Source organism: Cupressus sempervirens, chromosome 9 (genome assembly GCF_028749045.1).
Source record: "Cupressus sempervirens isolate cs-2001-9-10 chromosome 9, ASM2874904v1, whole genome shotgun sequence".
Taxonomy (NCBI): Eukaryota; Viridiplantae; Streptophyta; class Pinopsida; order Cupressales; family Cupressaceae; genus Cupressus; species Cupressus sempervirens.
Window position 1 is genome coordinate 634,309,566 of NC_143126.1, and position 20,910 is coordinate 634,330,475.

At 35.6% G+C, this 20,910-nt stretch overlaps 1 protein-coding gene across 6 annotated transcripts in view; it reads left to right on the forward strand.

Moving 5' to 3' along the window:
* The window catches only part of DCL2 (dicer-like 2), a 445,017-nt gene extending 429,145 nt beyond the window's left edge, over nt 1-15,872 (forward strand). For all 6 annotated transcript variants that reach the window (XM_089801429.1, XM_089801434.1, XM_089801433.1 and 3 more), the window contains 2 exons: nt 13,459-13,785; nt 15,452-15,872. In XM_089801429.1, coding sequence (XP_089657555.1) covers nt 13,459-13,785; nt 15,452-15,478 — 354 coding nt within the window. In that variant the 3' untranslated portion in view covers nt 15,479-15,872. The remainder of the gene's footprint in view (nt 1-13,458; nt 13,786-15,451) is intronic.
* Nucleotides 15,873-20,910: the final 5,038 nt, after the last annotated feature.

Consider the following 20,910-nt stretch of genomic DNA (forward strand, 5'->3'; position numbering starts at 1 on the left):
ATATGACTCCTTGGCTCCCACCAGTTACAAAAAGATTATAAGCCATTCGAATTCCCAAGTGTTAAATCAACTATGGATAGAGAAAAGAATAAAATAAAATAAGTTGGAAAGAAGAATTGTAAGATTATAATTTTAAAATGTTATAATATTATATATTTGTATATGTTCGTACAAATATATAAATGGGGTGACATCATTAAATTATGCTATTATAATTTATTGGTGTCATTTCATTTTTATTTTTATATGTACGTATATAGATATATCTATTATAATAATAAGGTGAAAGATCATATTAAATCCTTAGAGGTATGTTTTATATTTTCACTCAATTATTTTATGTTTTTCAAATTATTTATTTAAATAGCTCATGCGGGTCTCACAAATGTATCATGTTTCAAGTCGCTAGGTCCTCAACTCATCTGCCTAGTGATGGTGATGCTCCTGCCTAATTCTTTTTTGACAATGCTTCCACTCCTTCAACGTGTTTCCTACAAGGAAGTTCTCCGTAATTAAATCATATTATCATAACAAGTTATAAATAACCATAACAACTAATCGCCCATTCAATTTTATGAATTCGTGATAAACAATTATATTCACTAACCATCTTATGATTTCACAGGATTATAACCAATTTAATTGTCAACTGACTTCATGTGAACCTCAATGGCTATATTTTAAATTAGGTCAAAAATCGAGATGTAACAAAAGGAGATTCACTTAGTTGCAGTCAAACACATCATGAGATACTTACAAGGCACTCTTAACTTTGGGCTCAAGTATGAGAAGGTTGAATTGGATATACGTGGATACACAAACTCAAATTGGGCTAGAACTGTTACTGACAGGAAAAGCACTTAAGGATGTTGTTTCAGTTTAGGCTCAGCGATGATATCATGGATATGCAGAAAGCAATCTTCAGTAGCACAAAGTTCCACCAAAGCCGAATACATTGCAGCAGCGATGGCCTCTCGGGAAGTAGTTTGGCTTAGAAAGTTACTTGTGGGATTCTTTGGTCAAGCCATGAATCCTACGATTATTCATTGTGATTATCAAAGTTCAATCAAGCTTTTTTTGAATCCAGTTTTTCATGACAGGTCTAAACATATTGAAATTCCTTACCATTATGTAAGAGATATGGTAGACAGAAATACTATAAAATTAGAATACATTTGCATTGCAGATCAAACAATAGATATTCTCACCAAATCTCTCTCTCAAGTGAAGATAGATCACTTCAAGAAAAGACTTGGTATGGTTGACTTGTAATTCATTTGTATTCATTAAATTATTAATAAAATAATTTTATTGTCAAGCTATTGACTATTATGGGCTCCACCATTCATATTTGTTATTTTAGAGGTGATGATCTCTAAGATAATGAACACTTGTATGAAAGACATTATGAGAGATGACAATCTCTTAGATAATGCGCTAAACAGTAGAGATTTACTGTCAGATCTAGATGAGTTCAAGATCACATTGTGATATAGACAGTGTTATGCTTATAAGTCACAATTTGGATAAAGGAATAATTTTATTATTCTCCAAAGTTTATCCTATGTTCTGCTAGATCTTAACTCAGGATCATGTTGTGATATAGGAATGTCAGTACCTATGAGTCACAACTTGGATAAACAAAGAATTTAATTATTCTCCGGATGTTATCTTATATATTGTGTTCACTGCAATCCTATTATCACTAGTATAAGTGATATGTCATATCACAGATATAGTAATATGAGATAGGATCATGTGTTCAATAATACCACATGCTAAGAAGAAGATTATTCATTGTGATTGATGATGCTAGATATGTTCTCTTAGTATGATTATCAAGTTAAGAGGGAGTGTTAAAACTATAACTTTGATTGATGATGCTAGATATGTTCTCTTAGTATGATTATCAAGTTAAGAGGGAGTGTTAAAACTATAACTTCGATCCTTATACTAGTTTGAATGTGCAGATCGCATAATCCTCTTATTTCATATAAAACCATTTTGAAAGCTATTAATGCATTGCCTCTTGATTAGGCATGATCGGTGATCTTTGGGGTTGCTGTCCTGCATTTTGTCACCACAAAATGTAGGTAACAATACGAAACTTTTTCAAGCTAGTTTCGTATTTCTCTAAGCTTGAATTTGATATCAAGTTGTTTTACTGAAGGCCTTCGTCAAGTCATTTTCGTTTTACTTTCTGTCGAGCCTTTGCTTGATTTTTGAAGCCTTCACAGTCTGTTCTTTGCTTTTGAGTTTGCATTTTTTTTATTTTAGTCCTTTGGTTTTGCTCATGTCATGCCTTTCGTTTTCCCCTTCGATTCGGTCTAACCTAGAGGCCAATCGGAGTTGTCAGTCAAGAGATATAGTCATTTTAGTGCCTCAAAAGTGGACATTTTAGGTGCAATAGCACGAATTAAAAATATGATGTTATATTTTCATTTTGACATTCACTTTTTGAATATATAACATTTTATTCACTTTTTGTTATGTTTTGAAGTTACTTTTCATTAAAATTTATAACTTAAAGTGACTGTAGTGCACTTTATGTTATAATTTTAAGTTACTTTTTAATTTTTCACTTAAGTGACTATAGAACTATATAATTAATTTTTAAATTTTTTGAATTTTACATCAATTACTTATATAAATGTCACTTTAATATAATGTTTATGTATTATATTGATTAATATGATGCATAAATGTTATTTTTGACCCATATTGATGACATTTTTATTAAATTAAGTGAAATACATAACTTAAATGCCTCAAAGTGGACTTTTTATGTGCATATGCATGTAAAACACTATGAAAAGTGGAAACTTTTCATGCTAATGCATATAAAAATTCACTTTGTGGATACTTTTCATGTCATTACATCAAAAGCTTGTAAAAGTGGACCTTTTTGATGCAATGACATGAAAAGTTGAGTTTTCATGCCTGTGCATGAAAAAGTTGAGATATGTTTATAAAATATGTAAGTGACTCCAAAAAGTGAGATTTTGGAGACTTGCACATTTTAAAATATGTAATGGGCTTCAAAAAGTGAGATTATATCTCAAGACATATTTTAAAACATGCATTGGACTCAAAAAGGTCCTCTTTTGCCTTCCAACAAGTTCTAAAATATGTAATGAACATAAAAATGTCCTATTATGTGAAGAAAACATGTTCTTGCTCCAAAAACCTCCTATTTTGATCGTAAATTTTGATTTTCTCCATGGATTTGAATGAAATCAATTGCATTCATCATGTTTTGGAGAGGTGATCATTTTGCCCTCATCAAAAATCAAGTTATTGCACCCAAAAACATGTTTGAAACTTCAAGCTAGGGCACTTTTTTGCATAAAAATCCATAAATCTGCCAAGTTTGATCATGCTTTTGCTTGGAATCAAATCGTTTTGACCTTATTTGTTGATTCCGTTACATTGTGATCATTATTTTGGTGTTAAAACACCAAATCATTTTTGCTTGGAGAAACACGTTTTTGCTTAAAATACTCGGAAAATTGGAGTTTTAATCCACTTTTACGTGTTTTGAAGCCACTTTTTTGCATTTAGATCCATGTATATCCATTTGGGGAAGTCGTTTTTGCATTCACAAGTCAAAATTGATTTTAAAACATGCATTTTTTAGTCAGGTTTTTGCAAAAACGACCCAGATTTTTGAATTAAAAAGTCATCTTTTTGTTCAAAAAAACTCAAAAAATGCATTTCCAGCCCATACCTTTGATCAAAAGGGATTGTTTTTGAGTTTTAAATGCATGATATTGTCTTTAGAGACCATTTATTTGGCACTTTCATGTCAAATCCGACTATTGAATGTCCATTACATACAAGTGCGGAAAAAGTCAAAAGATTGTTTGAAAATCTGAATTTAAGGGAGAATTTGTCTTAAGTCTACAAAACTTGCTATTTTGGCTCCTCCTCCTTCATTTTTGGCATTTAATCTTCATACAAGTGGACTCTTTCTTTCTTGCTATTTAATTTGTGCTAATCTTGCTATTTCCATGCGTATTTTAGCTTGAAATTGCCCATTTGTCCATATATATGCCATGAAAAGTGCATTTTTCCTTTAAAAAGGATGAAAATTCTCATTTCACACTTTTGGAATTTTCGCAAACTCCAAATTCGAATTTGCATATTGAAGTGGTTTCCTTGTTGACATGTTTGAGTATTTTGCCAAAAGCATGTGTTTATTTTGTGTTTATTTTTATGTTTTGCTTGTTTGCATTTCGGTTTTTTCTCCATTTGAAAGAAATTGCAAGTTCTTTCCCAAGAACTTGAGCACGTTTCACTTCACTCCACTTTGCATTTCCATGTCACAACACTTCATCTCTCACTCAATGAAATGTGATTACATGTTTTTCATCCCATTCGCCATCCACACATGCATGTAATCCCATTTTTCGTCCGTTTTCATCCATCTCATCTTTCATTTCCATTCGCACGACACGATTACACAAAATGTCTTACGTGTAATTGCATCCAAAAGGTCTAATTTTGACTAAAAGTCACTTTTTGTAAAGTCAAAAAAATGTCATTTTCTCCTCTCCATATGCATTCACACCTCTATGAGCAAATACATGTTTTCATATCTTTCCATGCTTTTCATCTTAGCCTTCATCCGCATATGCATGTAAAACGTATCTTTCACTCACACTTGCATCTCATTTCACCCTCCACCTTCTGTTACATGTTGCATTTACATGTAATCCATTTTTCGTTTAGTGACATCTTGAAAGCTCAGGTCACTTTTCAAAAATTGGCAATCTCCATTTACACACATTCCCATGAGCCAAGCACTCTACTTCACAAAAAAACAAAAAAAAAAGGGGAGTTAAAGGTGTTGATGGAAAGTTGTTTCGAGTGTACATCCGAACATCATCAAGAAGGTTTTCAAAGTGTCAAAGACTCCAGTTTGTGCTGATCTACAAAGGAGAATTCACGACAACTTGAGCGAGAAAAAATGGATCACATCAAGTTTTCACATGATAATGGACAATTCATCAAAGACAACTAGAGGTTATCAAAAGACGCAACACTATGATTATCAATGTGAATGCAGCAGTACAAGGTACAGGAACTCCCAACCCTGTTATCATCTAGGATTGCATCGTCAAGTACAAGTCCTTTCAGAATTGTTCTTTTATCTTCTGTCTTCTTTCTTCTTCTTTCATGTTTGTAGTTGGAGAAGATGTATTATATGAAAAAGTGTAATTACATGTAATGCAAGTTACATGTGTATGTAAAAGATGTAATGTGAGTTGCACGTGCAGTTGCATGTAACCCTTTAGTTTCTATAGTTAGACTTGGTCAAAGTTGGTTGAGTTGCTCTCACTTTTTCCTCCCCCTTTTTCTCAACTTCTTTGCCTATATAAAGGAGTGCACCCTCATTGTAAAAATTATCTTTTGTTGTATGCAAGAAAGCTCTGCCACATTTGTGCAAGCATAACTTTGATTGTGTAGTACAAATTTGGGAGAAAAGTGAATAAAAGAAACAATTGGATTCGAACCTTTGACTAGAAAAAATTGTGATAGAACAAATTAAAAGCTTTGACTATAATTTGTGCCTATTGTCTTGATTCATGTTATTATTGTGTGTTCAATAAAAGAGTATAGAGAGTTAAGAAACAATTGAAGCTTGAGCTTTGACCAAGAACAATTGTGCAAATCCATAGCTAGAAGCTTTGTCTGTGGCTTGTATTTTCATCTTAATTCGTAAAATAGTTAGATTGTTCTTACTTTTAGGAGTTTTTGTGCCCTAATTGTAGAGATTTTACCACATAGAAATACAATAGGACTTAGAGCCAAACTGGTATGTTTTAGCTAGCCTTTGAGTGAGTTAAAATTTATCGGTATCACTGTTTCCAGCTCATGATAGAAGTGTAATTAGAGATTCACCTTGCCCATTATTCGCCTTACGAATAAGTGGATCCTTTCTTGAAAGTTAAGAAGAAAGGATAATAGTAACACCCAATTTATAAATCTCTCAATTTCTTGCTTACCTTGAGTTGATCCAAGGAACAGCGAGAAGGGGGAGCCTTCCTTTTAAGGTAGGAGAGACTTTGTCTCACACGCTGTGGCTGGTCATCCTATTTCGCAACTGAATTTTTACCCAAAACTGTCGGTTGCAAAATATCCACCCAACAGGGGTGAGTATAATTTAGCATTAACATTATCTAAATTAGTTATGTTTGTTGTTAAAATAAAACTCCTAGGCGCCGATTATGAGAAGCCATTGTGGGCTGACCTAGATAGGGTCATGTCCCTTTAAGAGACATGCCCTTTGGTTATAGTATATAAAGAGGGTATTGTTGTAGTTGAAGAGCACACAATAGAATACAAGTATGCTCCTTTAAGCAACTCTGCCACAAATCGAATACTTGCTGTGATAAACATATTTCAGAAGGACATTTAATATTGTCATCTCATTTCAAGGTCAAACATAGAGGAAGATTAGAACAGCAAGCATGAGAATGTATTATCTCAGACCTGATTATTCAGAATTTATAGAACTTTACAAGACCACTTACATGTCCACTTAAATAGATTGGCTGATGGTTCAATTATTGAAAGAGTTTTGAGTTCAATAGTCAACTTTCTTTCCTAGATTTTATCCTCAAGAAAGAGGAAGGCTTTCTTGGTCTACAAGTTGTTGATGCGAGTTTTGTGTCACTACATAACATATTAGTAATTGGATGCTTGATACAGAATATCAAATACACAATTCCTCTCTTGAAAAGTTATCTCTCATGGGACATGAGTATAACTCCAATGTTCCTTACACCGTTGGATACTCGCTCAATTTTATCAATGTGATTTGCTGGTAATCACGTAGGCGGCCTTACGTTTTCCTATTTGAGAAAAATTTGGATCTTGGTGAGAAAATGGAGATGGTGGTTCGGTGTGAATGCTAGATGATGTTGATGGCGCGATGATGGCAATGTAGGGTGAATGGCGATGGAAGGTGAGAATGCCGATGTTTTGGTTTACTTCTCTAACTAACCTCTTCTAAGCATGAAATTTGGCTGCTCAACTACTCCTACCCCTAAGAATGGAAGGTTAGCAGATGGACGGGGATCGAACCTAATGAAGGCTAACCAGCGGCCCTACCTCCATAGATGCAACACTTCAAAGGAAAGTAAACTAGATCACCACACAAAGCCTCCCAACCAGCCGCAAGGATGCTAGTGGCCTAGTGTTGACCCCTATCAAACATCTACCAAAGCTACCATGCAACAATCCATTTTATTTTACTCTTACTCTAACAACTTGAAATGAAATTGCTTCAACTTGAAAAGAAAATTTAACTATGTGGAAGTAGAAAACATGCAATAACACCCAATGTTCTTAGTCAACATGCAATGAAAAAGAGAGCACTTTGGTATTATTTTCGCAACAATTTCTCCAACCCCCCCTTTACAAATGAGAGCCAATGGCCTTATATAGAGGTCCAAAATACAATGGACGGTAGAGATCAAAACAAGATCGACGATCCAGATTGGATCCAAAAACCCTAATTAGGGTTGCCACCCCATCGGCCAATGAGAAGATGTCACCTCATGAATGGACCAATGAAAAAAGTGAAAAGGTGGCAACCAATGAGAAGGCACCAAAATGGTGGCCAATCAGAAACAAACACTTGTCCTATTCTAGAAGAAAGAGAAAGTTGCCACTTGGGCTTACATAAGATGATCTTCTAATATAATTCTTCCTTTTTCTTTTGTTCTTTTAGCTAAGGCAATGAACTTAGCTAGCCTTTCGTTAACTTCTTCCATAGGAGGACAAGGTGTGTGCTTCGCTCGGAGTTCTGCTGACTTTGCCACGCTGTTTGCTGCTTGTAGTATCCTTTCGTGATCCTTCTCATATTCCTTTGCAAACCCAATAAAAGCATTGAGTGAGGAAAAGGTGTTCAGATGTTTCCTTTTGACGGCAGCCTTTCCTAACTCATCCAATCTCGATCCAAATCCTGTCTCACTGACATCATCCTCTCTAATACCCTCAAAATCAAGCGCCACCCCAACGTCGCTCATCATGGTCGAAATGGAAGTGTCGACGCTTGGGCCGTGTTGTGCAATCTCATCATGAATTTCTTCAAGTGTTCTGAATCTGGTAGTCAATGCGACATACCAAGATTCAACTATGCTCAATCCTCTCTCATCAACCAACCGGGCTCTTTCCAAATATGCCTCCGGTAGCCTAATGAACGCCTGCAGCCTAGGAATAACCAAATCCTTGATGGGAAGAAAATTCTTCCATTCCTCTTCAAATAATCTGAATTTGTTTCTAACAGTCACCAATGACTGGAATGTTGAGATGAAGGAGGGCAAGAAATTTCGCCCATCTTGGATTGTATCATAGATCCAACCCCTTACTTCATGTAACTGAGCTGATACCTCTTCTGAATTGCTCCCGCTGTCTTGAGGAAGGGCTGCCTGATGCAGCTGTTGGATTGGCTGGCAATCTCTCCAATATTTGTTTTCGGCCTCCAACTTTACTATCCTTTCGTTTGCCTTCCTCAATCTTTCTCTGATTAATGCTATGCCTTCCTGAACCTCCTCACATTCCATATCATCTGTATTTCTTCCCAAATTATGTTCTACTATTTCGTACTCCCGGGCTGCAATCTCATCCGCTGCCTTATTGACTGTTGGTATAGCAATCTGAACCCTTCGGTGACCATCACTGTCGCTTCTGATTACCCTTGCCACCGTATTTGCCATCTGTTTTTGGTTCTCGCTATCATCCTTTTCTATTAGTCCTTGGATATCATCAACTGCGTGAGCCATTACCACCTCGCCTCTCGGCATAAGCATTTGCCTTAACCATAGTGGTGCAGTGCATCTCCCCAAATCCGGATTCGGTTCGACCAACAAAGCATCACCAACGGCCTTAGACGCCTGACTTATCTCTTCAATATCAATCGGCCCATCTTCTTCTCTACTAGTTTCTGCCATATTTCCTTGCTGGTTCTCCGAGAGAGGGGAGTACTCTGTACTTTCACTGTAGCCACTTGATTCCGAATCAGAGCTCACCTCCACTGCGGCCCCTTTATCACTCGAATTGACCTCTTGGCTTCTAGCCTTAGTTATACTCTCCCTTGACGGCGCTGCCTGCTGTCTCTTGGCTGGAGGTTCCGAACGTTCTTGGCTTTTCTCTACCTCCAAAGCCCTCTTCTTGCTATTTCTAACTGCCTCCGATTGCCGGCCACTTCCTTCACCCTTCTGTCCGATTGATTCTACTAGACCTTCCTTCGGTTTCATCATCTCATAAGTAAGGAGAACCTTTTGTCTTTGTAGCTTTCTCAACTTGGCATTATACCACGACTCAGTATGCAAATCTACTGTCCTTGTGACTGCCTCCAAGGAAGGATCCTGATGATCGTCCCAATCCACTGGATTCAACTCTGTTCCAACTACTGTCTCATAGTCTTCTCTCAACACACTACGATCATCCTCCAATTGATCGGGAATATCAAGGCCTCTCCATCTGATATCTCTCATCATGTTCACCGACAATCTCGAGAAAGCTAGCTTTCTCACGTGAAAATCATCCTTTGCATTGGCCCAAAAGTCCTCTATAGTGGGAACATGCTTAAATTCGCTTCCATGAGATGCCTTGATAAGACCAACAGGGTCGAATCCTTGCCTTGCTCTGTACCATCCTAGATGATACCACTCCAATTCCTTTTCCGCAGCCTCAAAGGCGGCCCGATTTGGGCAACTATCATTGCCAATTATAATTGAGAAGGAAACGCCTGTTTTCCCCTCATTCCTCATTACTCTATCATAGTGCTCAAGCTGCCTAGCCAATTCCATCAAAACTACCTTGTCGGGTGGGTATCTTGGAATCCTCTTGGGACAAACTGTACTTCCTGCCACTCTAATGTATGTGAATTGCGGGAATTGGATGAACCAACTCCCAAACTTCTTAATCCTTGCTTCTGCTTCCGATGAAAGTCTCTTAGCAGGCGCCCCTTGTAATACCCTTACTGTCTTCATGGCAAATGCATCGCAAAACATCTTGTAATCCTTGTTATTGTGCAAATGAAGCTGCGGATAGCATTCATGCACCAAATATTGCCCCGGCCCATTACCAATCTCTCCTAAGGCCCTAAGTCCCGGACTCTCATACAATCTAGCAATTAAGTAAAACAGATAGGATCCCATGTAGAATTGCCTTTGGTTTTGAACTGTTCTAAGTTGCAATTCTAAATTTTCACTTATGATCCTAGCCCAATCAAATTTTCCTTTTCCCTTTTCAATTTCATCAATGAAGAAGTACATCCAATTTTCGAATTTCATAGCTTGAGCTAGGCCCATGATCCAGCTGAGAAGAACAATGAGATCGCCATATTCCGGCTTGAAATCTGCCACTGTAAGCCTTGTTGATTTGTTAACTCCTTTCCTTCCTTCGTGTATCCAATTCCGCTTTAGATGTGAGAAGTAGGCCTCTTGGTTACCTTGAAATGATTTGGTCGCCTGATCCACCATTACAACTGTCATGCCCTTGCTCTGAGGAATATTAAATGTCTCTTCAATTGCTTGTTCGCCAATGTTGGCCAACACTCTCTTCTCTTCGCCAAAAATGATGGATTTACTGTCTAGATCAAATCTGGATGCACACTCCATAATCAATTCCGGACAAGGCAAAGTAGGAGGAAAAGCTGCTGCATGTACAATTCCGCTCTTGTATATCCTCTTTGCCAAGGGGGATTGTCCTTCCTTTAGTCTGTCCCTCATCCGTATCATGTCCACTGTAGCGATATTAGTATCGATTATTTTCTTCATTTTCGAGAAGAAGGAAGTTTTGGGCGTCATATCCTCTTTGTCTTTCTTAGCGTTTGCCCGCTTGGGATTCTTACTTGCACTATCATCCTCCATGCTCGTCACCCTATTACGGGATGGTAGAGTGGTGGACCAAAAGGCAAGAAGAACCAAGTAGTGCAATTCTTAGAAAAGAGCGAAAGAATGTATGTCAGCTTAAGCACTGCTTGCAACTCTAGATGATGACTTTCACCTTAACTAATAATCTTACAGCAACTTTTCGGAACCCGGGATATGACATCAAAGAATTACAAATCCCTTTGCAAATTAGAAAACAAAGCCTCTAAGCTTATCCAACACTTGCCTTCTATGCAAAAATCAAACTTTCATATGTATCTCTTCTCCCAACAAAATTGCCCAAATCTGATATAAAAAATTGCAGCCCCTCTAGAAAATCAGAATTTTGTCTTCCACAAATTTCGGCCCCCACAAAATTCGGCTCCCACAAAATTCGGCTAAGCATGAAAAAAAATCTGCCCTTCCACAAAATTCACCCAAGCAAAGAAGGAGCAAAATCTGTAAAATCTGCCACCTAGGGCACAAATCGCAGCCCACAAAGTGGAGCAAAAATCCCCAAAAACGCAAAAAATCTGGCCCTTAGACAAATCGCCCAACAATGGCAATGGAGAAATTGCCCAAAAATCACCAAAAAAACTGCCTTCCACCAATTTCGCCCAAGTCTGGAAATCTGCCCTTGCTTCAAATTCGCCCAAGCATGAGGAGCAAATGAATTGATGAAAATGAAATGGGAGGGGACTCCCTTTATAGCAGCTTTCACCTTCCTCCCAGGCTGGCCGACTTGGTCCTATAGAGAAAAAAAAATCAAAATTAAAGCTAAGTTAGTGGCCCACTTTAAATACTTTGCCAAAATTTTAATTTTCTAAAATGAAAACTGCACTTTTAATTTACTAATTAACCACAAATTGCAAAACGAAATTGAATGGTGCCTTGGGGATGTTAAAAATTTCTATTTAATGAGGGTTTGCTAATTAATACATCCTTGAAGTTGAATTTTGGCTAACCAAAAGCCATTTCTTAATATTAATTTACCAATTTCATTAAATACCAAAAGCTTTCAAGGCAAATTTAATCTATTAAAGCCAATTTTTGCAATTTTCCTCTAAATCGATTTTGCTAAATAATTAAAATTTTATGACAAAAAATAAAATTGCCTCTAGAGTAAAAATCGATTTTGCAATTTAACTTCATCTTACAAAATTAAATTCTATTTCACCAAAAAAAATAAGATTTTCCAAGAACCTAAGTCTAACGAAAAATTTCCTTATTTGAAAATCATTCAAATTTACAATTAAATCCAAATTTTCAAAAGAAATCGTCTAAGTACAAAATTCACAACCTTATCCTGCCAAGTTGAAATCAATTTTGAACTTATTCGGCCTAAGGATAGAACTGATAGCTCTGGAAAATCAAGTTGAAACCGGGTGAAAAATACATCTAACCTTCTCCACTGGCCCTAAAGGCGATTAAAAAGGGGGTCCCCAAGATTTTGGGGCGATGTGTGAAAACCTCACAAAACAAGTTTATAGGAAATCAATGCACATTAAGTTGTACCTCTATGCCTTTTCTCACTATATCTAGCCAAAAATTTAGTATCCTAAAGACATAAGCCACTCGAGCCTGTCAAATTTTGGATCTGGATCATATTGACCAAGATCTCTCCCACCTTTTCCAAGTCTTCAAGATGAATGGATTTAGGAGTCAGGACATTTTATGAAATCTTCTCCTTGCTAGGAATATTGTTCATCCCATACCTAGGCCACAATTTCTTTGTATTCTAGGCCTTGTTATCCTCCCTTTCATCAATGATATCTTGTATAATATATCAAACAAAACTGTGGAAAATCTCTCCTTTGTTCTTTTAAATTAGTCTTCACTATCAAAAAGTTCATCCCTGCTCTTGTGGGACCCTATACATTGGTGAAACAAGTTCATCCATTAGTATTAGAATCAAAAAACATACATAACACATAATGACGTGCGAAATTCAGCACTAGTAGAGCACTCCCACTCTACTAAGTTACTAACCATCACATGTGCATACTATTCTTGGTCTGAAATTGCCATTTCAACTTTTTTATAAAATCCTTTTTTCCTAATAGAATGTGAATACTATTCTTTAACATCTACTCTTGATCCTTAAGACTACTAAATCTCAAAAAATATTACTTCTCTTGATCCTTAAGACTACTAAATCTCATAAAAAATATTACTACTCTTGATCCTTAAGACTACTAGATCTTAAAAATAATTAAAATCTTTCTTCCTTTAGCAAGCAAAGATGGCATGAAGTACTTTGAGTTTTCAATGCAATGTAAGATGCAAGGTTACATTGTTAAAATAGCATGTTTGAAAGGAATAAGCCAGTGCCTATTTATTTTTCCATGATGTCAACATGCTTCTATGTTTTGTGTTTGCATTTTTAGATTTTGTGTCACTATATATACTATATTCTCAAATTGTCTCAAGAAAAAATAATAACGTAAAGAAAACAGGTAAAGTACTCCGAGTGAGTATTAGAGTTGAAGTTTAAACAAATTTTCCATTTGACGAACAAAATAGAAGTCATACTTGTATAACTTCTAAAATGCTGAATATAATGTTTTAGCAGGTTTTGGGAGATATGATTGAATCAATTGCTGGTGCAATTTTCATTGACTCAGGATTCAGCACAGAAACTGTTTGGACTGCTATGAAGCCTCTGTTAGAACCCATCGTCACCCCAGAGACTTTATGCTACCATCCAGTTCGCGAGTTACAAGAGTTATGCCAAAAGCAAAATTATGAACAGAACTTTAGTCATACTCAAAAGGAAGGAAAATGCTCTGTAAAAGTTCAAGTTGATGTGGGGAATAGTGTATATACTGAAACTTGTGAAGCTGCAAACAAAAAATTTGCAAAGAAACTTGCAGCTACAAAAGTTCTTATAACTCTTAAGGTATTTATATTACATTACTTTTTTTCAATTAGTTTGATTGTCTTGAATTTAATGTTTTATTTAGTGAGAATTTGACTTATGAATTTACTTGAAAAATTCAACTTGTTAGTTCATATAAGATTCTGAACTCATTGGTTGACAGAGACATGTTGAGTAATCGTGTTAAATTGTTAATTAGCTTGTATAAGTTTTCATATCTGTTTGAGCTAACATGAGCTATATCCTAATCAAATAGATAAGAATCCAACTTTTCCATTGTTTCAACTTTGAATATGAAAAAAGAACCCCAATCAGTTCCTAAATTACTAGTGGCTGAATATTTTTTGAACTGAAGATAATAACGTATTATCAATCTGTGAATCTTTACATCAGTTAGCCAGGGGAATTTTTTATCTTTTATTGGTCCTCAAGTCATAAGTGACTAGATTATAAATCTACAAAGGATTTATTGATATAAAGAAACATATAATATAAATTAGGTATGTCTGCATCAATGATTTCATTGATACATACAGTTTAGCAATTTCATGACCAAAATATTAATGGCTGCATTGCTGTGTAGTATTGGTGCACTCTAGAGGCTATATAGCCCATTTCAATATAACAAGAGTGTTCTTGACCCTGGTTATCTTTCTCATTTGCATCTTTCTTCTTCCACAAAAATATGTGGTTGGTTTGGCCTAGACCAAACTAGGCAAAAGGTCCAAGGGTCAAAATCTGGATACAAAGCACCGAAAATATGGAGTATGTGTGATCTGGTCATGGGGTCTGAAACATAAATATAATTATGCTTGCAATGTGGACCTAAAATTTGGTTTAACATATTTTATCTTTTCATCAACTACTTGTTTATGCCACTTTCTTCCTGTCAGCTTTTTCTATGGAAACTTTTGCAACTCCAGTCCTGACCTCATCTCCTATTCTCAGTTTTTATATCATTTTCTAGAATCGCCACCACTTGTGACTCTCATTTGTCCATGCCAACATTTGCAGCTCGGTTTGTTTCCAAGTTGTCACAATCACCACATACATTGTGTACAATTAGTGCAGTTATTGCAGAGTGAAGAGTTATCCATTTGAACTTACAGACAGAAATATAGAACTCAATCCTGCACATTTGTTTGCCCACCAAGTTTATTTACAGTGTGTATCTTGTGACATAAATACAAAGTGTGATTTTTTTCATTTCATAAATATTTTATTTAAAATTTATTGGAGATGTTTGATTGTGTATTCGTTGTTCTTCGGTATTATCATAAAGCAAGGGAATCCATAATATATGCAGGAACTTCTAAAAGACACATCAGAACTAGAAGATGTCAACGTCTCAATGAGGAGACTCACCACAAAACCCTTTACTTCAAAAACAAGATAACTCTATAAACAATGTAACTGAACTGTAATAAAAGATGAACTATGCTTTTTACCACCATGACATCTGTATTATATTGACATGTTTGCAATCGGAATAACCCAACAAATTTATATAATTTAATCGAAACCCCCATCAAAATAATACCTATTTCAGTTTTTTGTGTGTTATGTACTACAAATAAAGTGCTCAACTCAAAAACATATTTCTTCGTAGCATTTGTTTATCTTTACTATTTCTTTAATAACTATTTATTATGCTGATTTTTTATGTGATTTGTTACTTTCCTTCCAGGGCATTTCAAAAAATCAAAAAAATTGACAGATTAACATGTCACGAGCGCTGGTGTTACAAGGATGCTCCAATAATTTTTTAGAGTAAAGTCCAAGAAAATTTCATTGATTATACACTTTGACGAGTTGTAGACCAATTGAGTCAAAAGGCATTAAAAGTTGTCAACATTTTCATCATTTCCTTTTGTGGAATATATACTTTTGCATTAAGCTATTGATTTGAAGAACTACTTTTATGGATAGTTAGTTCCTCAATGACCTTATTTTTATCTCATATACAATAATATCAAGGTGATTCGAAGTACAAAAATGCATCTCAAAGCAATACTAGCAATTGAGAGAAATAAGGTGTACAAATTAATGAAGAGAACTTAATCCTTAAAGCTTGTTTAACATTTATTGTATGCATAATACTTTATAAAGCTCTCTTGTGGAACAATTATTAACATATATAGTAAGTGGTGTTTTCATATTAAATGTTAGATGCTTGTTACAGTTTTATACAATTCCAAACTGTGTATTGTCATCTCTTCAATGACTAGCTTTGATGAGAATAGATGTGTGCAACAATGTTGATATGGAGAATGAATGAATAATAGGAAAAAACAAAAAAAAATTAAAAATGCACGACTAATTGAAGTACACATCCTATTCTTATATCACCTTTTGAATGATGCCAAAGAAACAATCCATTGTAGTAGAAATTGAAAGTGTAAGTGATTTTTGTGGGAATGCCAAAACAATGATCTATGTTTATAAATGGAATTGTGTTACAAAGTCAAATTCTGAGATCATCTTGATTTAGTCAAAACAAAATCTATTAGGAACTTTATGTATGCTGAAAGCACACAAAGTTGAGATAACAAAGACAAATATAAATTTGCACCAACAATTCAATAGTGAAGTAGTCCAATAGACTTTTGATAATTCAAAATGAACACAATCTCTATTCCCTTGTTCAAAATGAATTGATTAGTGAACTCTTCCATTGACATAAAATTTTACATTACATTACATTATGGACATTTAGTGAACACCATGTCAAAGCCCTAGTTATGAGCATAAATAATACCTCATTATATTATTCAAAAGGACTAAAATTTAGTATGGAGGTTTAGTGAAAGAAAAATACTTGAAGATCACTTTTGATTTCACACAACTTCATATTTAGCAAAAGATACTGAGCATGAGCAGCATATAAGAACACATGATTGCGAAAAAGGGGCATTTGCAACAAAATGGTAAAATGAAATTGTTTCAACAAGTAGCAGCACAATAATGGTTCTTGTTTGAGTTTTCTCATGAATAACTTTAGTGACCAACAACAAATGACAAAACAACCATAATGTAATCCATGGGCAGTAGAGTATGCAAACCAAACCAAAGCTTGGGTAGAGCAATGCTTGTTCAAAGCTCAATTAGAACTTCCAGGGCTATCTGCTGAAATTAACTTGTATGTAGCACCCCTAGGCTCGTATGATGTAATTTAAGGGATCAAGTGGTTGTGAAAACACAAAGCTCAACTGGATTGTTTTCTAAGAAGGTTGAATGTCTGGATGATCTAGGTATTTCGTAACCTTCTAGGGAGTTAAGTGGGGTGTAAAACTCCAACAACTTTGGGCGTCTCAACTCAAGCAAAGTCAAAAGAAGAGGTGTCAACTATTCATAGTTAAGATGGAAGCGATCAAAGGATCCACTAATGGAGACTATCTGAATTAATACATAAATTTTGATGAGGAAAATTTAACAAACTAGGAGCGGGAAGGGACGTTTGAAGAAAAACACCCTTATTTGAAGGAATTCAAGGATGTTTTTCCCAAGGATGTATCAAGGATGCCCCCGAAGTGGGTATTCAACTTCTCTATCACCCTAATTCTTGGAGACAAGCCTATACTGAAAATGAGTACATTGGAACTAATAGAACTTAAACATCTACTTCAAGAATTATTAGATAAAGGTTTGATCAAGCCCATTGTTTTGTCCTAAGTTTTACTAAGAAAAAGGATAGAACTTTTAGGCTTTGCATTGACTATAGAATGCTCAATAAGTTTACTATAAGGAACAAGTGCCCATTGCCCAACATCAACGATCTCTTCAATCAAATGCATGGGGCCATAGTCTTCTCGAAAATAGACTTGCGATCAGGATACCATCAGTTGATATTGAAGGACAAAGACATCTATAAAACAACTTTCAAAACTCGTTATAGCCATTGAATTACTACATAAATTTTGATTAGGAAAATTTAACAAACCAAGAGCAGGAAGGGATGTTTGAAGAAAAATACACTTATTTGAATGAATTCAAGGATGTTTTTTCTTGAGGATCTACCAAGGATGCCCCCGAAGTGGGTATTCGATTTCTATATCACCCTAATTCTCGGAGACAAGCCTATACCGAAAATGAATACATTGGAACTCATAGAACTTAAAGATCTACTTCAAGAATTACTAGATAAAGGTTTGATCATGCCCATTGTTTTTTCCTAAGTTTTACTAAGAAAAAGGGCAGAACTTTTAGGCTCTGCATTGACTATAGAATGCTCAATAAGGTTACTATAAGGAACAAGTGCCCATTGCCTGGCATCAACGATCTCTTAATGAAATGCATGGGGCCACAGTCTTCTTGAAAATAGACTTGCAATCAAGATACCATCAATTGATATTGAAGGACAAAGACATCTACAAAACAACTTTCAAAACTCGTTATAGCCATTATGAGTTCAATGTCCTTTCCTTTGGGTTGACTAATGCACCTGTTGCATTTATGAACTTAATGAACATCTTCCATGATTGCGTGGATAATTTTGTCCTGGTCTTTCTCGATGACATACTTATCTATTTGAAGGACGAGGAAGAATGCCTACAACACTCAGCATCTATGAGAACATAAATTGTATGGAAAGTTGTCAAAATGTGCATTCTTCCAATGAGAGATTGAGTACTTGGGCCACATTATTTCTAGAGGCAAGATAGTTGTGGACCCTACAAAAATTAAGGCCATAGCAGAATGGTCGACACCTAAAAATGTTTATGAGGTCAGAAGTTTTATGAGCCTGGTTGGCTACTATCAAAAATTCATCCTTAACTTCTCATGAACCTCCTTCTATATTACTTCCTTGCAATGCATGGGTAAGAAATTTGAATGGATAGGTAAGTGCTAGCAAGCCTCTAATTGACTCGAGGAAAAACTCGCTACTGCACCGATTTTGAAAGTATCAAATCCGAAAGGACAATTTCTTGTGGTAATAGATGTGTTTGAGGAAGGTTTTGGTGTCATACTTATGCAAGATGAGCATGTTATTATATTTGAATCATGGAAACTTAAGAATTATGAGACAAATTATGCACCCCATGATCTAGAACTAGCTACCATAGTGCACACATTATAGAAATGGAGACATTACCTAATGGGTAAAACATTCAAATTAAGATCAATCATCAGGGTGTGAAGTATATCTTTACTCAACCTAATTTGAACGTACAAGAAAAGAGATGGTTGGAGCTGATTCCTGATTACAATTTTGAAATCAATTATATTAAAGGAAAGGAAAACAAGGTAGCTAACACTTTGAGTCGAAGGTGGCATGTATCTGACATGTCATCTATTCAATCAAACTTCAAACATCAGATTGTATTAGGTTATGAAAATGATAAGTAGTACCATCAAGTTAAAAAGGTGTTGCAAGAGAACCCTCAAGACCACTGATATGATGGATTCTTTTTTCAGACAGATGGAACGCTAAGATTTCAAGGGCATATATATATATATATATATATATCCAACTCCCCTGAACTAAGTAACTTGGTTTTTAGGGAGATTCATACATCACCATATCTAGGGCATCCAGGGGTTACAAAGTTCTTAGTAGATATTAGACACTTATACTTTTGGAAGGGTATGAAGAGGGACACAACCAAGTTTGTGGCTAGCTGCCTCAAATGTTAGTGGGTTAAAGTTCAGCAACCACCATTAGGTAAGACTACTTCACCTATATGCTACTCAAGAATGGAAATGACATATTATAAGTATTGACCTCATTTAGGGACTACCCATGTCAGAGAAAAAACACAACACAATATTGGTATTCATGGATAGGCTTACCAAGGTAGCCCATTTTATCCCAAGAAACCTAATTGATGAAGCCCTAGTAATTGCATGCAAGTCCATGGTGTTCTTGAGAAGAGAATATTTGATAGAGATGCCTGCATGACTTCTGATTTTGGCAGAGCCTCTTCTCAGCTTTGGGTATCCAGTTAAACATAAGTTTGGCTTATCACCCTGAAACAAATGGGCAACTAGAGAGGGTGAACAAAATCTTAGAAGACCTACTTAGAATGTTTAGCATGGATCAACAATATAAATGAGAGGATTGTCTATCAGTGGTGGATTTTGCCTACAACAATACATATCAATCGTTAATCAAGTTGGCCCCCTTCGAGGCACTATATGGCAGAAAATGCATAATTCCTATCAGCTGGGAAAACCTAGAAGATAGAATTGTTTTTAGTCCAGGTTGACAAAAATAGAAGGGTGGGTCATATTGATTAGGTGTAGATTGGCAGAAGCCACTGATCGGCAGAAAAGTTATGTTGATGTTAAACATACACCTTGTTACTTAATGATAGGTGAGATGGTGTTATTAAGGCTTAAACCTCAAAAAAGTGCTAAATTTTTTACAAATCCTCCAAGCTTACTCCTAAATACATTGGCCCTTTTGAGATCTTGGAAGTAATCAACCTGGTTGTGTACAAAATCTCTCTACCTCCATTTTTGTCTGGGATACACAATGTCTTTCATGTTTCTTTCCTAAAAATATATGTATCTAACTTTTCTCACATGATTGATTGAAACTCTTTGCAGATCCAAGACCCCAAGGTGGTCATGGTCGAGCCTCTCAAGGTGCTAGAGGCACATAGGTTACACATGCATAACAAAGATGTCAAATAGTTTAAGGTCCTGTGAGACTGATATTCAGAAGATAGTGTCATGTGGGAAGATTATAACAAGATTCACCAATAATTTCCACATCTTTTTAATGTATTTTATTAGACAGTTTAGATAGAACTTTGTGTTATAAATTTTATTGTATTTTGGTTTTTCCTCATCATCAAGGATGATGACTCATGAGGGGGAGAGTATGTCAGACCCATTTTTATTTTGATACTTTTATGCTCATGTCTTTATTAAAGGATGCTCTAGATGGAATATACTATTTCCTGTAATGGTTTTGTAAATGTGCCCTAAGCAGGAAAGACCTAATCTAAATGTGGTTTTGTTTCCCTAAATGGTTTTGTAAATGTGCCCTAAGCGGGAAAGACCTAATCTAACAGTGGGTTTTTTTTCCCTAAATGGTTTTGATTATAATGACATTGTGGTATAGCTTTTGTGCCCTATGTGCTATATGTGGACTAATTGTGGTTTTTACAAACTTTTCCCTAGGTGGTTTCCGATTCTAGA